This window comes from Cynocephalus volans, chromosome 10, assembly GCF_027409185.1.
Source record: "Cynocephalus volans isolate mCynVol1 chromosome 10, mCynVol1.pri, whole genome shotgun sequence".
Taxonomy (NCBI): domain Eukaryota; kingdom Metazoa; phylum Chordata; class Mammalia; order Dermoptera; family Cynocephalidae; genus Cynocephalus; species Cynocephalus volans.
In genome coordinates this window covers 8,475,831-8,494,094 of record NC_084469.1, presented here as the reverse complement: position 1 = coordinate 8,494,094, position 18,264 = coordinate 8,475,831, and the positions used below count along the sequence as shown (strand labels likewise).

At 54.9% G+C, this 18,264-nt stretch overlaps 1 protein-coding gene across 1 annotated transcript; it reads right to left on the bottom strand.

Annotated features, from left to right (window-relative positions):
- Positions 1–1,758: 1,758 nt before the first annotated feature.
- Positions 1,759–17,464, bottom strand: PDK2 (pyruvate dehydrogenase kinase 2). The gene is made up of 11 exons (XM_063112975.1): positions 17,208–17,464; positions 15,183–15,324; positions 7,001–7,072; positions 6,342–6,526; positions 5,673–5,762; positions 5,389–5,466; positions 4,649–4,725; positions 4,465–4,563; positions 4,147–4,254; positions 3,455–3,568; positions 1,759–2,867 (listed from the first exon to the last, which is right to left on the bottom strand). Exons 1-11 carry the CDS (start codon positions 17,323–17,325, stop codon positions 2,727–2,729), a joined length of 1,224 nt encoding a protein of 407 aa, XP_062969045.1. The 5' UTR covers positions 17,326–17,464; the 3' UTR covers positions 1,759–2,726.
- Positions 17,465–18,264: the final 800 nt, after the last annotated feature.

The following is an 18,264-nucleotide window of genomic DNA, read 5'->3' as shown; positions in this document are numbered from 1 at the left end:
GGCAGGGACAGGCGCTGGCACCCAGGCACGGGGCAGCCGCTGGGCTCGGCGGGCACAGGCCTCACCAGGGAGGCTGGGCCTGGGCGCCAAGCTTGGGCTGGCCTGGCTCCATGCTCTCAGGGCGTACATGCCCTCTCTCACCCTGTCACTGTCTGCACCCAGAGCCCCCAGAAAGGGAGACCCCAGGGAGAGGGCCCAGTAATAAATCTGACTTCGAGGACTTGTTTGGCACAGAGTTTCTGGGGGAGGTGGCAGATGAAAGGAAGAGGGCAGAGAGGCCAGGGCTGGAGCAAGTCTGGGAGTCCAGAGTAGCCTAAGTCAGGCTGACCCTCTGCCTTCAGGCTGGAAGTGAGCTAGGACGCCTGCCTGCCTGCCAGAAGCCCTGAGATGGGGCCAGGGTCCCAGGGCTCAGAGAGGTAGGCTCAGCATCTTGGCAGCAGGGTGGATAGTGCTGTTCCTCTCCAGCTCTCCAAGGTGGTTTTGTGGTGGGGGAGCTCTGCTCTGCACCCCCAGGAAGCCCAAAGGGCACTACAGCAAGTCACACTCAGGGTAGACTCCTAGCCCACCTCCTCAACAGGAGAGTGGAGAAATCAGCATGGGATCAGTGCGATCTTTGCGAGGACTTCAGGAGAAGGAAGGGCAGTTCACCCTTGCTTCTCCTTTCCCCTCCCTGTCCTGTGGGTCCCAATGGGCAAGATGAGATCCACACAGGTCTGCCCTTCCTGGGGCCCACCCAAGGCCTGGCCTTTTGACCCACTCTCCAAGCCAGGATCCACTTCTCCTCCTGCTGCTCCTTCAGAGGGCACATGAACCCTCTTTGGGGACACAGCAAACTTAGGAGCTGATGGGAATAGAGGACACCCCCAGTAATGCCTGGGTGATGCTTAACAGGTGAATCCTCACCATGGCCAGTCTGAAAGGCAAAATCTGGGGGTCCCTGGAAGCTGCTGCATTGGACGGGTTCATCACCCCTCTCCCATCTGCCCTGGTCATTGCCGGGGCCTCAGTGAGCTCTAGAACTGGCAGACAGCACAGGCTCTGGTTTGCTGGGGCCAGCCCCCTGGGTGGGGGTGGAACCTGTCCTTTTTAGGAAAGGCCAAGGAGTGTCCAGGTACAGTGCTGGCCAGCAGCACACCCAGCACCTCCTCCATCTCCCCATATCTGCCTGCACTGGAGGACAGGACCCAGTGCATGCACACTCCCCTCATTCCTGCCCCGGGGCTGTGTCTTACGCAGGGCCCTGTCTGTGGGACCCAGCCCTGTCCTCCCCTCTGCCATCTGTGCTGGGAGAAGAGCTTCAGAGGGAAACTGAAATATGGGGACCCTGGCACCATCTGGGCATGGTGCAGGGGCTGGTGAGGAGATTGGAAGGCACCCCTGTCCTTGAAGCTGTCAGGAGCTATAGTAGGGGTCCACCTGCATGTGAAGTGGGGAGGCAGTTCTGTTTATTTCAATAAACACTTACAATGTGCCAGTGATCTTTCTGTGTGCCCAGCTGGGGGGTTGGGCTGGGTCATGGGGACTGTGCTAAGACCTGAGTGTGGTGGGTTACAAGTCTGTCACTGGGTTCTGGGCTGGCTGTGTTCTGGATGGATGGCTTTGCCTGGTGTTTTACTCAGGGTACATGATGGGTTAGGTCCTGACAGGGCCAGATGTCCCAAGTGCATTATGTGTTGATCGCGGGGTGCCACAGTGTGTGTTGTGTGTGCACGCATGCATACACGTGGATCTCTCTCCAGGAACACAGCCAGGCCACAGTCTCATTCAATCTCCTCTTTACTGTGGATGTCACTGTCACCATCACAGCCACCGGGAGGAGCACACAGCTTTGACACCCTGTTGCTAAGGGGAAGGGTCAGGGGCATTCAGAGTTATAAAACTAGCTATATACATAGAGTGTCCTAGGGAGAAAGCCACCCTGAGCACACGTGTTCGGGCACAGTGGAGGTTGAGGTCTGGAATTCAGGCAAGACCGAACAGGTGTGTGGCAGGCAGGTGGGTGTGTGCACACGAGGACATGCTGGGAAAGGGCTCAGGAGGTGGCACAAACATCACCAAGGCTGCCTGCAGGGCCTCAAGTACAGGGTCTTCCCAGGTTCCTCCACTTTACGGTTGGGCCCCTGGTGAGAACCCCCACTTCTCCTACCTCTACCCCCATCTAACCTTGACTTTACAACCTCAAGTGGAGGGAGAGGCTGCAGGACCAGTTCCCCAATCAGGGGTTAAGGGTACAACCCCTTTCCCCACCACTCCCTAGATCTGGGGGGCACTGGGCCCCTCCTAACACTAACAACGGGTGAGGACCTGTACAGGCTGGGGCATAAGGCAGGGCAAGGGCACCCACTCGGAAGGCCAGGGCTGTGGGGGGCAGTGAGGACGTAGGACCCCTGGCAGAAAAGTGATAGCCTGGTCTCAGAAAGGAGGACTGCCATGGGAAAGTGTCTCTGGGACACCCCATCAAGGTGAAGCCATCCCCAACCCCTAGGCATCGCCCACAGAGAATGGACACCAGGGAGGCTACCTAGGGTCTCCACAGAGACAGATTGGCACTTAAAGACCACAACAGACTGGTCACTGCAGTGATTTCCATAGAGACAGAACCTGGTCATCAGGGAGACCCCACCTCCTGCCTCCTCCCAGGGGGATGGGAAGGGTCACCATGGTGGCCTGACCCAGAGACAGCAGTCCATCCTCTCAGGGGCAGATAGGTGAGTGGGCAGCTGGCCCTAGCTGACACGGTATGTGGACGTGTTCTTGGGCTCCGTGCTGGGCACACACCAGTCGCCGGCCTCCTGGATGGTCTGGTAGTGGCGCCAGGCTGACTTGTTGTAGACAGGCAGGCGCTCCACTGAGTCCGTCGACAGTGCCTGCAGAGTGTCAGGTCAGCCTCCCACTGCCCTGTGCCCTGCTCACTCTTCAGCAGGCCACCTTGCCCCAGGGCGGGCTCTGCTGGCCACTGACCCCATACCTCTCCCCAGGTCTGGGTTGGCCCACCCTCCAGACACTAGTGGAAACCACTACCCTGCACCCAGAAAGGGTCTGTTCCTTCTGTGTCCTGCTCCTGCCCATTCAAGAAAGCTGCTCCCTCAACGGGTCAGGAAAGGAGTGGGAGGAGGCTGGACTGTGTGACCTTGACCAAGGTCACCAACTCTAGCCCTCAATCTTCCCCTCTGAGCTGAATGACAAGATTTCTATGGTCCCCTGCCTTTCAGGTCTAATAGTCAAGGGTCCCTAGAACAAAGAGAGATCTTAATCATGCACCACGGACTCCCTGAAATTCCCTGTCAAGTTGTGCATCTCTGGGGGTTCAGGAACTGTGGCTTTGCTCTGATTCTCAGAGTCTGGAACCAGGAAAGGATTGGAGGGATGGACAGAAAACCTAAAGGCAGCCCAATCTACCCAGATCCTGTCAGCAAAGCCCTTCTCCAGCAGGCTCTGCAGGCAGGGCCCTCACCTTGAGATAGATGACGGCATCAGTCCCAAAGCCCTCCATGGAGAAGAGCTGCAGGTCCCCTTGGAAGTACTTGGCATAAAGGCGGGAAATGGGAAGCCCATAACCAAAGCCAGCCTGCAGAGGGGCAGGAAGGCAGCGGTGACAAGGAGGCCGGCGCCTGGCCTCCAGGAGCTGCAGGGACTGACATGGTGAGTGAAGGATGAGCTGGGGCCATGCAGAGACAGGCATAGCTCTGAGGCAAGACGGGGGTGTGGAATGGACCAGGGAAATCACAGAGGGAGGGTGGAAGGCGGGGTGGGAAGAGGATTTCTGCTCAGGTGGCCAGGAGGTCGGGCAGGTCATGGGGCTCCTTGGAGTCTCAATTTCCCAGTCCCGACCCTACCTACTCCACCAGGAGTGGGCACGGAGGTGTTGGTAAGGGAACAATGCCAAGAGAAAGGGTGGCAGTTAGAGGGGAGAGGGAGAAGAGGACAACGTGGCAGACAGATAGGACAGATGGGGGGATGTGCACAGGTTGGGGGGAGATGGGAGTAGCAGGAGGCCTGGACTTAGGAGAGGTGACCAATGCCACACACAGCCACACTAGAGGAGGTGAGCAGGGGAGGTCAGGAAGCGAGAGACGGGGAAGAGATGAAGAGAGAGCCAGGCGTCCTTTAGGAGGTTGGAGGGGCACTGGAGTAGAGCCGTCTCACCAACGGGGTCCCCCCAGTGCCAGGCTGGGGGGTGGGTGCTGTGGAGTACATGTAGCTGAAGAGTCGCTCAATCTTCCTCAAGGGGACACCCCCACCTCGGTCACTCATCTAGGGGAGATGGGACATGTCAAGGCTCTCTAGAGCTCAGTTTTCCACACCCCCCATCCCCTGATACCCCTGACTTTCTCATGGTCTTTCTCACCCCCAGAATCTGCCCTGAGAGCACACCATGTGTGAGAAAAGGAGAGCCCATCTCCTGGCAGGAAGGAAATTCCCACCCCCACTGCTCCCAGGTCCCCAAGGTCAAGGATCACATACTTTGATGGACAGATCTTCCTCGCCCAAGGCCACCATGACCTTGACAGGTGGGAGAACAAGGCTGGATTCGTGGCTTTCCACAGTGGCCCGCATGGCATTCTGTGGAGGGAAAGAGGTAAGAGGCACGTGAGAAGCCAGTCCCAACCATGCTCCCCTGCCAAGGCCCAGCCCCCAGCCTCCTCACCTTGAAGAGTTCAAAGAGCATGTGGTAGAGGTGGGAGGGGACATAGACCATGTGAATTGGCTGTTTGGAGTTGGCTGCTGCAGAAGTCAGGACCAAAGATCAGGACATTGTCAAGAATTCACTGGTTAACTCCTTTATCCAAAGTAGGGCCGTTGTAGCTCTTCTTCCCTTCTTCTTTTAGTAACAGACACCCCACTCCCTCCCCAAGGTTTTAATTGAGCACACGGCTGCCCAGCTGAGATGAAATCCCCAGCCTGCCTTGAGCTGGTGGTAGCGAGTGACCTATGGAAGCGACGTGCTCAGCTCCTGGGCCCTGCTTCCACACCCTCGTTCCCTTCCTCCATGCTGGACTGAGATGTGGGGCTGGGAAGTCAGCTCTGGCCACCCTTCCAGGGGTTGGCGAGAGGGCAACCTCTCTTCATTGAGCCACTGGTATTTGGACTCTGGGAAGGCAGCCAAACTGATACCCCATCTAACACACCGCTCTTCTTCATCATGATCTGAAATGAGTTTGTGTTAATTCCCCAACTTCCCCGCACCCAGAATATAAACTCCATGAGAACAGAGACCTTGCTTGTCTTGTTTACTGTTTAATGAACATTTATCAAAACAATTAATACTATAATAATAGCTCTACTTCTTCTCTGTCTAGAAAACAGTCCATTTCTGACTCCCCATCTCACCTGGCTCTCCCATGCCCCGGCCCTGAGACATACACACACACAGCCTCACTCACTCACCATTGACCTCCTGGATCTCCAGGTCGGGTGAGGCCATGTAATACTTGTCACACAGGAGCTTGGCCATATCATAGGCATCTGAGAGAAGATGGGGCCACTCAGGGCATGAGATGGCCACCCAGCAGGCAGTCCTCTTGGCATCGAATCAACACCGGACATCAACGCCATTCAACCCACGGGGACGTGGCCCCCACCCACTGGGGAATGGGTCACCCTGTGACCAGGTAAGCTCGGAGGGGTCCCCGGGACTCCTCTGCAGGCCAGGCACGGTGGGGCTGGCTCACCTTTCACCACCTCAGAGACGTTGCAGTTGGGGTCGATGCTGCCGATGTGTTTGGGGTGGGCTGGGTTGGTGCTGCCATCAAAGATGAGGGCTGCGGGCGAAAGGAAGGGTGGTATTGGCTGGGCCACAAAGCTGCCCCAGAGTCCCTCTTCCCCCAAGGCTCTCCTACTTTTGACCTCCATCTCTAAGGCTTCGGCAGGCTCCAGTCCTAAAGCTGTACCTCCGCCTTCCCTGTGCCCTGACCCCGGCATCTGTGGCTCAGGCCATTTTGGGACCTTTGCAGGTCCGAGGCTTTCTTCTTTTTAGAGGTCTCTCCCCATGTCACATCCCACGCCATGTTTATTCTTTCCTTTTGCTATAACATCATAAGATAACTTTTATTTACCATCTTGCTTTTGAAATTATTTGAGCATGAGGAACTTGTTTGATTTCTGATTGGCTATGATTTCACAACAATCATGAATCCTCCTGGAGTAAGAAGCTCTAAACAACCAACTGTTTTTGAATGTAATGAGAGTTTTTATGACCACCACATATAAAATGTTTTAAGGATGTGACAATTTTACATGTTGTAAACGTTTAAAACAATAAATTTTGACGCTGTCGTTTTCTTTTTCCATCCCGGAGCCTGCGCTCTCCTCGGGTCCTGACCGGCGGCCGCGGCGCTCACTGTGCTGGTTGATGAGCATGCGGATGGAGATGCGGCTGAGGTAGAAGCGGTCCAGGAAGTACTGGATGTTCTGGTTGGAGACGGGGTCGTCGCCATAGGCGTCCTTGTACTCCAGCACACCCTGTGCCATGGTGGGCACCACGTCGTTGTGCCGGTTCCGGATGGTGACCAGCGCGTCAGTGAACCTGGGAGGGAGGGCAGATGGTCACCCCCACCCAGTCCCAGGCCTGGGGCCACCCTCAGACCCGCCTCCACTTCTGACCTTCTCTCCACAGTGTCTTCACCCACTCTACCCCTCCCGATCCAACAGACACACAGTGCCCTCCCCACTGCTCCCAAAGCCCACCCTGACCCTCCCAGCTGTCTGTCCGACAGCCTTCCTGCCCCAAAGCCAGGAGCTCTTAGTGCCTCTGAATGGGAACTCCCCAAGGGCATGGGCCTCTCTCATGAGACTCAGGGCACACTGAGAATGGAATCCGTGTCTCCCCACTCAGACTTGGGACTCGCCGAAAAGGAGTCTGTCTCTCCCCTCAGACTGGACAACCTTGAAGGCAGGGGTCTTTTCTCCCATCCTGCTGGCATCTCTGTCCCTGGGGCTGCCACCCCATTCACCCCTCGCCTACATCTGCCTTCCTCCCCCAACCAGGGCCCTCGCTCACTGGTTCAGGGTACGTTGGTCCTCAGGGTCCTTGTCCAGGAACTCCATGATGTCCAGGAGACTCTGGACATACCTGTGTGCAGGGGTGGGGGCAGGAAGGGACATGGCCTCAACTCGGGGCAAGGCCAGGCCCCCTCCTCACCCCCTGGGCTGGACCTCACTCTTGCTGCTCCTACTGTGGCTGCCACACAGAGCTGTGCCTGTTGACAAGCAACATCACAATTTTTCACAATCCATTTCATTTCTGCATGAGTCTCCTTGACAACCCAGGTAGTTATGCAAGAAAACTCTTAATTAGCTGGTCCTCCCTATAGTGCCTTTGCTTTGGAATCCTAGAATAGTAGTCTTAGAAGAGGCTTGGAGATCATCCCATCCCAGAGGCCTCACGGATCAGGAGACCAAGGCTGAGACTGGGGAGGGAAGGGCCTGACCAAGGGCCTCCAGTGAGAGAAGGCAGGAAAGGTCCATCAACCAATCTGAGCCCCTTCAAGGAAACAGAACCTAACATTTCTCCCACAGGCTTATTGTTGCATGTAATGGGGCATAGCTGGCTGAGTGGGCAGCAAGGGTCTTCTCCTAGAGCAACTCCCAGGCTGCAGTGGTCTGGGTCAGACACCTGCCTAGGGAACTGGATTCTAAAATGGCAGGTGGAAAGGACCCAGTATTGGGCAGGCATGACCAGCTCTGTCCCTGCTCACTCCTTGCTGAAGGCCCCAATAGTAGTGGGTGGCCCCTTCATCTGTAGGCCTGGACGGGAGCTAGAAAAGAGCTGGGTAAGCAATGGGAAGCTATGATATTATGACACGTATATTTTGGTTTTTATCCACAGTTCCAGGCTTGTTCTAACCTTCCCCCATCTTTCTGTCTTGGAGCTGACCTCCAAAGAAATTCTCTGACCTACCCTGTCTGATTGCAGGTCATAAGACCCTCATTCCAGAAGGGGTCCTGTCCCATACCCCAGAGGAAGGAATGCTGCACAGAACGGCCAAGAAGAATCTGAACAAAAAGGCCTTGCTGGGTTTCTTCACCCAGTCTGTTAGTGTCCGATCATACCCTTTTTTATCCAGTCACATCTCTACATGGCTGTCCATGCTTCCAATCACGCCTGCATAATGACGCTCCCATAAAAACCCAAGAGCACAGGGTTTGGGAGCTTCCAGGTAACTGAATATGTGGAGGTTCCTGGAAGGTGGCGTGCCAGAGAAGGCACAGAAGCTCTGTGTCCCTTCCCCATACCTAACGCTGTGCATCTCTTCATCTGTATCCTTTGTAATGTCCTTTACAATAAACCAGTAAATAGGAGTGTTTCCCTGAGTTCTGAGGGCCATTTGGCAAATTAACTGAACCCAAGAAGGGAGTTTGAGGGGCCCCAATTTATAGCCAGTTGGTCAGAAGCCCAGGTAAAACAACCCAGAGCTTGTGATTGGCATGAGAAGGGGGGTAGTTTTGGGGACTGAACCCTCAACCTGTGGGATCTGATGCTATCTCCAGGAAGATAGTATCGGAATCGATTTGAATCAGAGGACACCTGGCAGGTATCCACTGTGGAATTAGTTGCTTGTTGGCTGGTGGGGAGAGGTACCCACACGTTTGGTCACAGTCTTCTGCGTTGACTGCTGCTGAGTAAGAGCACAGGAAAAACACTAAAAAGGTGTTTTTTTCTTTCACTCAGAAGCCCTGCAGGGGGTCAGCTTCTGTGAGGAGTCTGGCCCACCTGTGGTAGCAGATGGTGCCAACCCGGAGCCGTGACATCCCCACCCCCTCAAGCCATGACCCTCTAGTTTCCCTGCTACCATGCCCAGCCGGCATGTTCTCCTGGGGAAGGCAGGAAGAGCTGAGCCTCTCCCAGCAGAAACACTTCCAGCCTGGAGGACCTGTGCACCCCTTCCGCCATGCTATCTAGGAGCTGCCTAGATAGAGCTCCATGGCAGGCAGGGCCCCTGGGGCCTAAGCGTGTCTCTAGAAAAGGCCCCCCCCATTGAGAATCATTCCTGTGTACACAGTGATCTGACTGTCCCTGGAATCTCTAACAGGTAAGAAAGTCAGTAATTAACCCCATTTCACAGTCTCCTCGACTGAGGCCAGAAGCAGGCCCACAGTTGTATGTGGTATGATGAAGACTCACAAGTCTCCAGGGCTCCTGTCACTCTGCAGTACTGCGACTGCTCAAGATTCTCACCTTCAGGCCTCCGTTCAGGCGGTTCCCTCTGCCCTGAATGCTCTTCCCCTTACATCTAGCAATAGCTGCTCTGTCCTCTCTTGCTTAAGACAGTGGAGAAGAGGGTGAAAGAGCTAGCTCTGGAGCTGGCTCTGCCAACTCCCAGTCCTTCCACTTCAAGCTGTGAGCCCTGGGGTAAATTGAGGGCCTGAGTCTCCTCACTGGGAAAAAGTTTTTTCTTTTTTTTTTCTGGCTGCTAGCCAGGAGGGGGACCCAAAATCGTGGTTATCAACACTGCGCTCTAACCACCTGAGCTAAAAAGCCAGCCCGATTTTTTACCGTCTTATCACTCCTTTTTGATGATTAAATGTGATCATTAGCACAGTGCCTAGCACATAGTGAGCACTCTCTCAATGCTTGCTCTTACAAATGGTGGCTGAAAAATTGTCAACAGCTGAGTGCATCCTCTGAGCCCCCAGGCGGCACCCAACAGCCTCCTACTGCTTGGAGGCTTGGCATCGCACCAAGTTTTAGTCCACGCCCTGGAGAGTTGCACCACTTGCCAGCAGGACTGCTCAGCCATGGTGCTCCCTCCCTGCCCTCCCTACCCGGGGCCCAGCTTAGAAACTGACAGCAGGACTTGTAATTGGGTAGGGCTGGGTGTGGGGCCCAGACAGCAGAAGAGATCAGCTTCCTCCCAGAGTCCCCTTCACCATCCCTGCCACCCCAGCAGACAATCAGAGTGACACTCCTAAGACCACCTCAGTCTCTCTGGAGCATAACAACAGCTGACACTTACATAGTGACCACTAATGCCCACATGTGCTCAAGAGTCCCACACAGGGTCTCTCATCTCCCATCAGCCTTCATGAACACAATTTCCTCCTTTCTGCAGGCAGGGAAACTGGCTTGGAGAGAGCAGGTAATATGCCCCAGGCCACATAGTAAGCAGCAGGCTGGGATTCAAACCCAGGTCTGTCTGACTCCAAGTCCATACCATCTGGCCAACTGTTTACTGTCTACACTGGTCCTAACAGTGATGCTGCTGCTGATGCTGATGGTGAAGGCAGCCAGTATTTGCTGGGCACCGACTGTGCCAGGGCTGTGCTCTGTGCCTACCTGTTCCCACACTTTAACCTCCACGATAACCCTGTGAGGTAGGCACTACTGCTAGACCCATTTTACAGATGAGGAAGTGAACAAGCAGAGCTGGGATTCACTCTCCAGGCCTGTGTGACTCCGAATCCCTTGTTACCTAACCATGCCCAGGATAAAGCTTCATGCTCATATGACTCTCAGAGGGATAGAAGACTTAGAGAGAGAACCTGTAAGTATGCAATACTGGGAGGCAGGTGGAGAGAGGAAAGGGAGGAGACCAGCTAGAGAGCAAGGCCCTAGGATCCCTTCTCAAGACCCCGGGGGCAGGCAGGGATGGAAGGGTTAGAGCCAGGAGGGTGAGCCCCTTCCTGACAGTGCTTGGCCCGCAGGTGGGGGGTGGGGCAGGTCCAGAGTCCCAGCCCTAGAGGCAGAGTGAGTCAGCTGCTGGCTGCCCAATGAACCCTAAAGGGCAGAAATGGGGCCTGGTCCCGTGGCCACTGAGTGGAGCACAGGGCACCAGAATGGACTGACAATGGGCAGTGCCTGTCAGCCATGGGCTTCAGTCTCCTGCACTGTGCAGCTGGGTTTCAAATCCCTGCCTGCCTCCCTCACAGGGCCATTCCACTAGCAGAGTGTCCTGGGTGTACTCTTGGGAGGAGAGGGCAAGATGAGAAGGATTTCCCCAGAGGGGCCCTGGCCCTCACCCTGTCCTGAAGTCCCCCAGGGGACTGATGTCACCTTTGGGAGAGACACTGGGGGTGGAGCCGTGCTGGCTCCTGCGCTGCCCACCCCTCCAAGGGCCAGAGAACAGGCTTAGATCTGGAGGCCTGAAAGCAGTCATGCACCGATGGGCCCTTCCAGGAAGAGCAGGCAGTGGGCCCAACGTGTCACCCTGGGGCAGGCCTGGGGGCTCTCGGCCTGTCGACCTCCTTTGTGAGATCTGGAGCTTCCAACCCGGCCCAAGGTAATGTGGAGGCCCACCAAAGCCTCGCCTTCTCTGGATGGGGAAGCAGGAGTCGGGGGAAGCAGGCAGAGGCAGAGAGTGTAGGGCTGTGGGAGTGGGAGATAGTGACAGAGGGGGAGGAAGGGAAGGACGAGGGCACCTGTAGGCCTGTGTGGGAGCAGGAAGGAGCACTGAGTGAGTAGGGGGTGTGGGCAAGTCTGTGAATGTGAAGTATCTGTGCACCGTGCACTAGTGTCCACAACTGCTGGGGACAAGGTGTGAACAAGACGTGGCCATGTGAGGAGGGCATTTGGCTGCAGAGGTGGCAGAAGTGTCCTGCATCTGGAGCTGCTCTGTGGAGGGGTGGCAGGCTCAGCCCTGAGCCAGGCAGGCTTGGGTTCCACTGCTGGCTGTGCCCTAAAGAGACCACTGAGTCACTCAGGTCCCCATCTGCACAGCGGGGTTCACAGCCTTGGCACTTCGTGGCATTGGGTATAGATAAAAGGAGATGTTGTAGTAAGTGATCCCTTGCTACACAGTTTCTGCTCTGGTTATGCAAGGGGTGGCTGAGGGGTCACTGAGCTGATTTAGCTAAAGCTCCAGCCACCTGGTGGGAGCCGGCCCTGGGCCACTGCCATTGTGGTTGTTTTTCTTCTCAAGGGCAAAGACTGGTTGGTTCCCTCAGGGTGGGAGTTCCCCACAGGCAAATTTGGGGTCTACACACCTTACTCATAAGGATGGCCATATCGCCTCCACCCCCTTCCCTTCAACCCCCACAAAGACTCTATTAGTGACAGGAGTGACTCACTGTCATTTGATTCTACTCTGCAATGCTTATTTAACTCTGCATTTTCTGGAAGCACATCCCCACTAACTCCACACTCATCCTCCCCGAGAAGAGCCAAGGTTACCCCTTCTGCCCCCATCAACAACACTAGCTGTCAAACAATTCCTATAAAATGAATCCTACTTTCCCATGAATTTGCACTGTGAACTTGGAAGTCCCTAACTGCCTTCTTCCTTTCCCTTCAAGAATGCAGTCTCCAGATCCCACAGCCTGGGTTCAAATCCTGACTCCACTTCCCTGAGTGTTCTCAGACAAGTTTCTTCACCTCTCTGAACCTCAGTTTCCCATCTAGAGAATGGAAATAATAACAAGGCCCACTTCATAAAGCTGAAGACTAAGTGAGTTAATAAGTGTAGACACAGAACAGTTCCTGGCACACGCAAGCTCTCAATGTGTGTTTGCTCTTCTCGTCACCATTATTTATACTACATTGTCTATGAAACCTCTGCCCTAGTTACATTATCTTTGGCCTGGAAGTGCTGCTGCCTGGAAGCTTGAGAACATCATCATGTTGATAGAGTTCTGTACACTTTTACATCGAGCAGTGCATCTGACCCATTTTATAGATGAGGAGGCTGGGGCTTAGAGGGGCCCTGCGGCTTGCCAAGGATTAAGTGCCTAGCAAGCCTCAAAGGGACCCTTTCTAGAACCTCTCCCCAGCTGAGTAGAAACTCCATTAGCTATTACCACATATTAACTATTACCACTACAACTAACTGCATTTGTGCAGGACTTTTCCTTTTTTCAAGAGGGAGGTTTTGCTCCTCACTCATCCGACTAGAGGCCCTCTTGCCAAGCTCCCTGGTAAATCATCCCCTCCTTTTGGGCAGACCCTGTCCCCTCCACCACATCCATCATCCTAGCTGGCAAGAGGTTTCTCCTGGAGAAGGAGATCTGCATTCCCTCATAGGCAGCCACCTCGTCCCCATCAGGAAGTCCTTCCTGCCCTCACACCTCAGTCTCTCTTGCTGCAGCCAATGCTCATTCTCTGAAAACACTCAGCAGGTTGCCTCTCCAGTGTGGCAGGATGCTTTAGCAGTCCCTTGGCTTGCTCTCCTCTAGGCTGAATCATTCACTGGGGAAGTGCTCTCTCTTGTCTAACTTCATTCCCTCCTACTGTTACCTGACATTACTTCCAAGCTTTGAGGGAAGAAGTCAGGCCAAGCCCCCACATGTCACTGATTTTCAGGAAGGGACTCTGCGGAGGCTCCCTGGTGGAGTCATGGGCAGTTCAATAGACCCCTGCCCTCTTCCTGCATCCTCCAGCTCTCCCAGGAACACAGTGTCCCAGGAGGGGACTCAGAAGCCTTGTCTTAGAGTGAGCGACCAGCTGGAGAGGTAGCCAGGTCAGTCAGCAGGACAGAGCCAGAGGAGGGCTGGGAAGAACAGATGGCACCTTCTGTCTCCTTCCCACCAGCCCACGGTGGGAAATGCTGGTTGGCTCAGAGGTCCTGAACCTCGGAGGGGCAGGGCACAGCAAGAGGTGACCTGGTTGGGCCACATGAAAATCAGGTTCTGTCCTCCCTCCTCTGACCCCACCTTCACAGCTTGCACGAATAGCACAATATCCACAAAGTAAGTTCTCGGACACCCGAGCAAGGCCCTTTCCTGCCTCCACGCCTTTGCGCAAGCTGTTCCTTTAGCTTGGAATACCCTTTGCTTCTTTCTAGCTCTGGCTTGCCTACGTAACCTATAAGGCCCAGTGACAAGTCACCTCCTCTATGCATCCATTTCAACTTCCCCCACAATTCAACCAACATTCATTGTGCACCTACTGTATACCTGGTGCTGTGTGGGCAACACTATTCCTTGCCATCTCTCACCTAGTTAGAATTAGTCAGGTATGTGCACATACATGCATAGAAAGGATGCTGCAAGGGCACTAGTACCTCTTATGAGTCCTTAACAGTGTTTGGTTATGGGGCGGGGGAGGTAATGCTTGGCGCTTCCTTCTACTTTTTTTGTGTTTTCCAAGTGTCAAAGTGAACATGTTGTACTCCTCAATGAGGGGGAAAAAACCCAATTGATGTTACTTTTGAATATCTCGATTCTTAATTAATTAATTATTTTTGGCAGCTGGCCAGTACAGGGATCTGAATCCTTGACCTTGGTTTTATCAGAATCATGCTCTAACTAACTGATAACCGGCCAATCCGATTCTTACTTTAAATGAAACAAATGAAACGCTTCAGCAGCTCACTGCTCCTACTATTACCTATGTTGCACTTAGTTCGCGCTGCCGTGGTGGTTTTATTTTCCCCACGAGATCAAGGGTTCTCTAAGGACAGCTGCTGCTGTTTTCTCAGACCCAGCGTGGCACCGGGCTCACACCAGGTGTAGACGTATGCTCCTGAGTCCAAAAGGAAACCACAGCCACACCATACTGCAAGTCCAGAGACCTAGCAGAAAATTTCTGCACAGGGGCCACTAAAGACCAATGATAATTAGCCACTTACACACCCAGTGATAGAGGACATCCTTGTTTATCCTTCATGTGACTGGCCATTAGCCATTGGCTAATGTCATCCAGTTACTTAACCATGGACAGAGTTCTTCGGTAAACTTTACTGAGGCTTTCCCTCTGCTAGTGCTGCTACGTGCAATAAACTTTTGGTCTTTGCCCCTCCAAAACTCTTTGGAAAAGTACTGCACCAATGTTGTGTCCATTTGAGTATTTTTCAACATCCAAAACAGTGTGACTTGTAGCTTGGATTATACAACTTCGAATATTTGCTTCTTCTTGTTTCTGTTTCCCAAAAAAGTTACTCCAAGTAAATATTGCCTAACAGGTGCTGGGGTTCCAGGACCAGGGCTGGTGGCTAATGCTGACGTTAGCCTGACATGGGGTTTTGGCTGTGAAAAGTACAATTTCCTGGGTAGGTTCTGGGTTTCTAGAGAGAGGAGGATGGTAAGAATAGGGTTGTCTCACAGATGTGGAGGCTAGGAGCTCAACCTTAGTCTCTGCTCTGGCCTAGGATTTCCATGTGACCCTTGGAAACTCCCTGCCCCCCACCCCTCTCTTGGAGCCTCTCTGTCCCCACCCGCCTCAAGGCTGTTGGGAGCATGGATACTCCATCCCCAAGCCCAGGGACACCTAGTGATGGAGTGGGAGGTGTGGGCACTGCCAGGGGTCTCACCAGCTTTGTACCAACTGCACCGAGGGTGTGCTCAGCACCCGGTCAGGAAGCAGGTTGATCTCTTTCATGATGTTGGCCAGGCGCACGGGCAGCTCCTGCCTGAGGAAAGTGAAGGAGGTTTTCTCACAGGCATTGCTGGACCCTGGTGGGAGAGAGAGGGGTGAACCCACACAGCCGCCAACAATGGGAGCCAAAGGACATCTCTGGGCCCAGGCAGGCTAAACCCTCCACTGACTGAAGGTTCCGAGAGGAAGTGACCTGCCCAAGGGCACACAGCAAGGCAGTTCTCCTAATCCCCTGCAGCGCTTGAACCTCCACACTACCCTGCCTAACGCTTCAGGGTAGCATCCTCTCCCTCCCCCGGTTGAACCCTGCTTGCCTTTAACCACAGCGCTGGGGGTGATATAGGGCCACTCCTGGGCCCATTTGGCCTAAATCACCTCACTTTCCTTTTCTCCCCTCCCAGCAGATACTTTGATCCAGTGAGGGTGATCCAGGTGGGCAGAGGAGCCTGGGAAATCCACCCCTGCTCAGGGATGGTCCTGGCAGAGGGCAGCTATGCCTAGACCTCCATGGCTGCGGGGTCCCAACGCTGTCTCTGGCTCAGTCCACCTCACCCCGGCTGGTCTGGATGCCCATTGTAGAGGTGTCCCTATATTAATGCCCATCTGTGAGGCAAACAAGGTCCAAGGATGACAGTCCCAATGCCTCGGTCCTTGGTCTGCTTCAAGATGAAGAGAGGCTGAAGGACTGAATCAGGCCACAGCCGGGAGTCAGGAAACCTGAGTGCTAGCCCAGGCTCTGCCTCCAAATCTGTCACCCAGTGCATCTCACCATCCTTTCAAAGGTCTCAATTTCCCCTACTGTACTACAAGTGGACCAAACTTTACTGAGAGCCCCCTCACATCTGTGATATTTCTGTAATTGGGGTCCAGTTTGGGCTGAACAGCTGCTGGGGGCTGGAAGGGGGCCCAGGAGGCTTTCCTACGTGGGGGAAGCTCAAAACTCAAAAAGGTCAGGGGGACAGGTATCCTCTGTCCTGGCTGCCATCCCTTTGCCCCTTCCTGTCAGTGACGCAGCTGTAACCTAAGCCAGGCACTATCAACTCAACTCCTGAGACCTGGGCTCTCCCTCCCAATCCCCAGCTGGCACCATAGAAAAAATGTGTAGACAGACAGGGCCCACACAATGCCTGTTTCAGCTCCACGTTGGCAAGGCCTTTCTCTTGCCCCAGAGCCACCCCCAGGTGGTGGACAATCCTGACCCAGGACCCAGAGGGCCCAGGATACAAGCAGCCTGACTCTGCCTCATGGTGCCTGCGGCCCCTGCCCAGCTGGAGATAGGCTGCCAGGCTATAATAGATTTGATCTTCAAATGTCCTTGCCCACTGGAGCAGCTGGGGTCCAGCTCCTTCAGTGGGTGGAGGCGTACTGGTCAGGGGACCTCTCTCTTGTTGCATGTTCTTCTGAAAGGGCCCCCTCGTTTCTCATTCTGCCCAGGAGCGACTGACCCTTCATGCCCAACCCAGTCCAGGTCTCCTTCCCAATGGCTGCACCTCCCAACGCTGCCTTGATACTCTCGCCAGCATGCCCCCTATTTCCTCTCTGTCCCCCACTCTTAGGGTCATCAGGACATCTCCCATTAACCTTTCAGTGCCTACTACTCCCTTGCTGCCCTAACATCACGCCTCACTGCTCCTTACTCCCCAAGAACCTTCACGAAGCCCAGGAAGAACCTTGGACCCCCGTTCTTCTCAGGACCCCTCATTCCCATTAACAGTCCAGTCGCGAGTCTCTTTAGACGGGGCACCCTTAACCTTTTCAGGCCCCGGCCGTCCCTGCCTCTCTTTAACCCTTTCCTGCCTGTACTCCTCCAAGCAACCCTTCTCTGTCACTGAGGGCCCTTCCCCCCCACCCCTCGTTAACCCTTCCTCGTCAGGACCCTTCATTCGCCTCCCCCACTGCCCGGCTGCCCCTCGCAGCCTCCGCGGGCCCTGCTGCCAGCTGCCTCCCGCCCCCTCCGTACCGAAGTCCAGGAATTGCTTCATGGACAGGGGGGACGGGGAGAACTTGCTGAAGTGCTCGATGTATTTGGGCGCCCCCGCCAGGGATGCATTCTTCAGCAGCGCCCGGACCCAGCGCATGGCGGCCGCGGCTCGGGTTCGAGCTTGGGATCAGGTCCCCGCGCGGGTAGACCTCGCCCTCCGCTCGGGTAGAGCTCGCGCTCGGCTCGGCCCAGCCCTGCCCAGCGAAGCGCTTCGGCCGCCTCCTCCCTAGCCCTGGCCTGGCCGGTCCTCCGACGCCCAGCCAATCGGCTCGTCACGTTGCGCCGATGTCGCCAATGGCCGCTCACAAACAACCCCGGGAGAACCAATAGCCTTCCGCCGGGGCACGTGGCTTCCCTCCGGGCCCGCCCCCTGAACCCGGTCTTTGCCGGAGGAGGCCTGTTGTTTTCCCGAAGCCGCGCAGAGATCCCGCCTCTGTCCACTCTCCTCTCCCTTCGCTACCAGGGGCCAGGCCCGCCTTAACCCCTTCCTCCCCAGAGGCCGCCAGCCCTGTCTTCCCCTCGCTCCCTCCCCACGCCTCCTTCACTTGCCAGTTCCTTTTAACCCTTCCTTTCCTGAATTGTCCGGGTAGCTTTCTACGAATCCACAGGAACCTGTTTCACCTGTCTCGATCCCTACCTGCTATGTCTTAGGGGGTCTTGTGGGTGACAGTGGCCCGGACTGTGAATATTTGCAAAATTCGGAATGAGGATGCAAACCTATCCTAATCTGTCGTAGTTACGAGCAGCCCAGCCGCCTCCACAAAGATCCAAGCGGCTCAGGAAAAGGCGGCGTTTTGCTTTTCCAGTTGAAAAACAACCAGGTCAAAACCCCCACGACTAGCGGCGGTGCAGGCAGCAGCTACCATCAGTGGGGCTAATTTTCGAAACACTTTTATTATCATCTAGCTCATCTGACTGAACATAAAGCCTGAGACATCTAGCGCGACCACCTGAGAAAGCAACCTTCTTCGCACCGGGTTTGCTTAGGGAAAGGTCCCAGGTGGTGAGTCATGGGGAGCAGGTGCGGGAAGGAGCC

Excerpts from the sequence above, each read along its gene's own strand:
- PDK2 (XM_063112975.1), bottom strand. The coding sequence starts at position 17,325 with ATGCGCTGGGTCCGGGCGCTGCTGAAGAATGCATCCCTGGCGGGGGCG. Across the intron at positions 4,564-4,648 it reads TGCTCTTTGAACTCTTCAAG|AATGCCATGCGGGCCACTGT; the intron begins GTGAGGAGGCTG and ends TTCCCTCCACAG. Across the intron at positions 2,868-3,454 it reads ATGCCGTCATCTATCTCAAG|GCACTGTCGACGGACTCAGT; the intron begins GTGAGGGCCCTG and ends GACACTCTGCAG.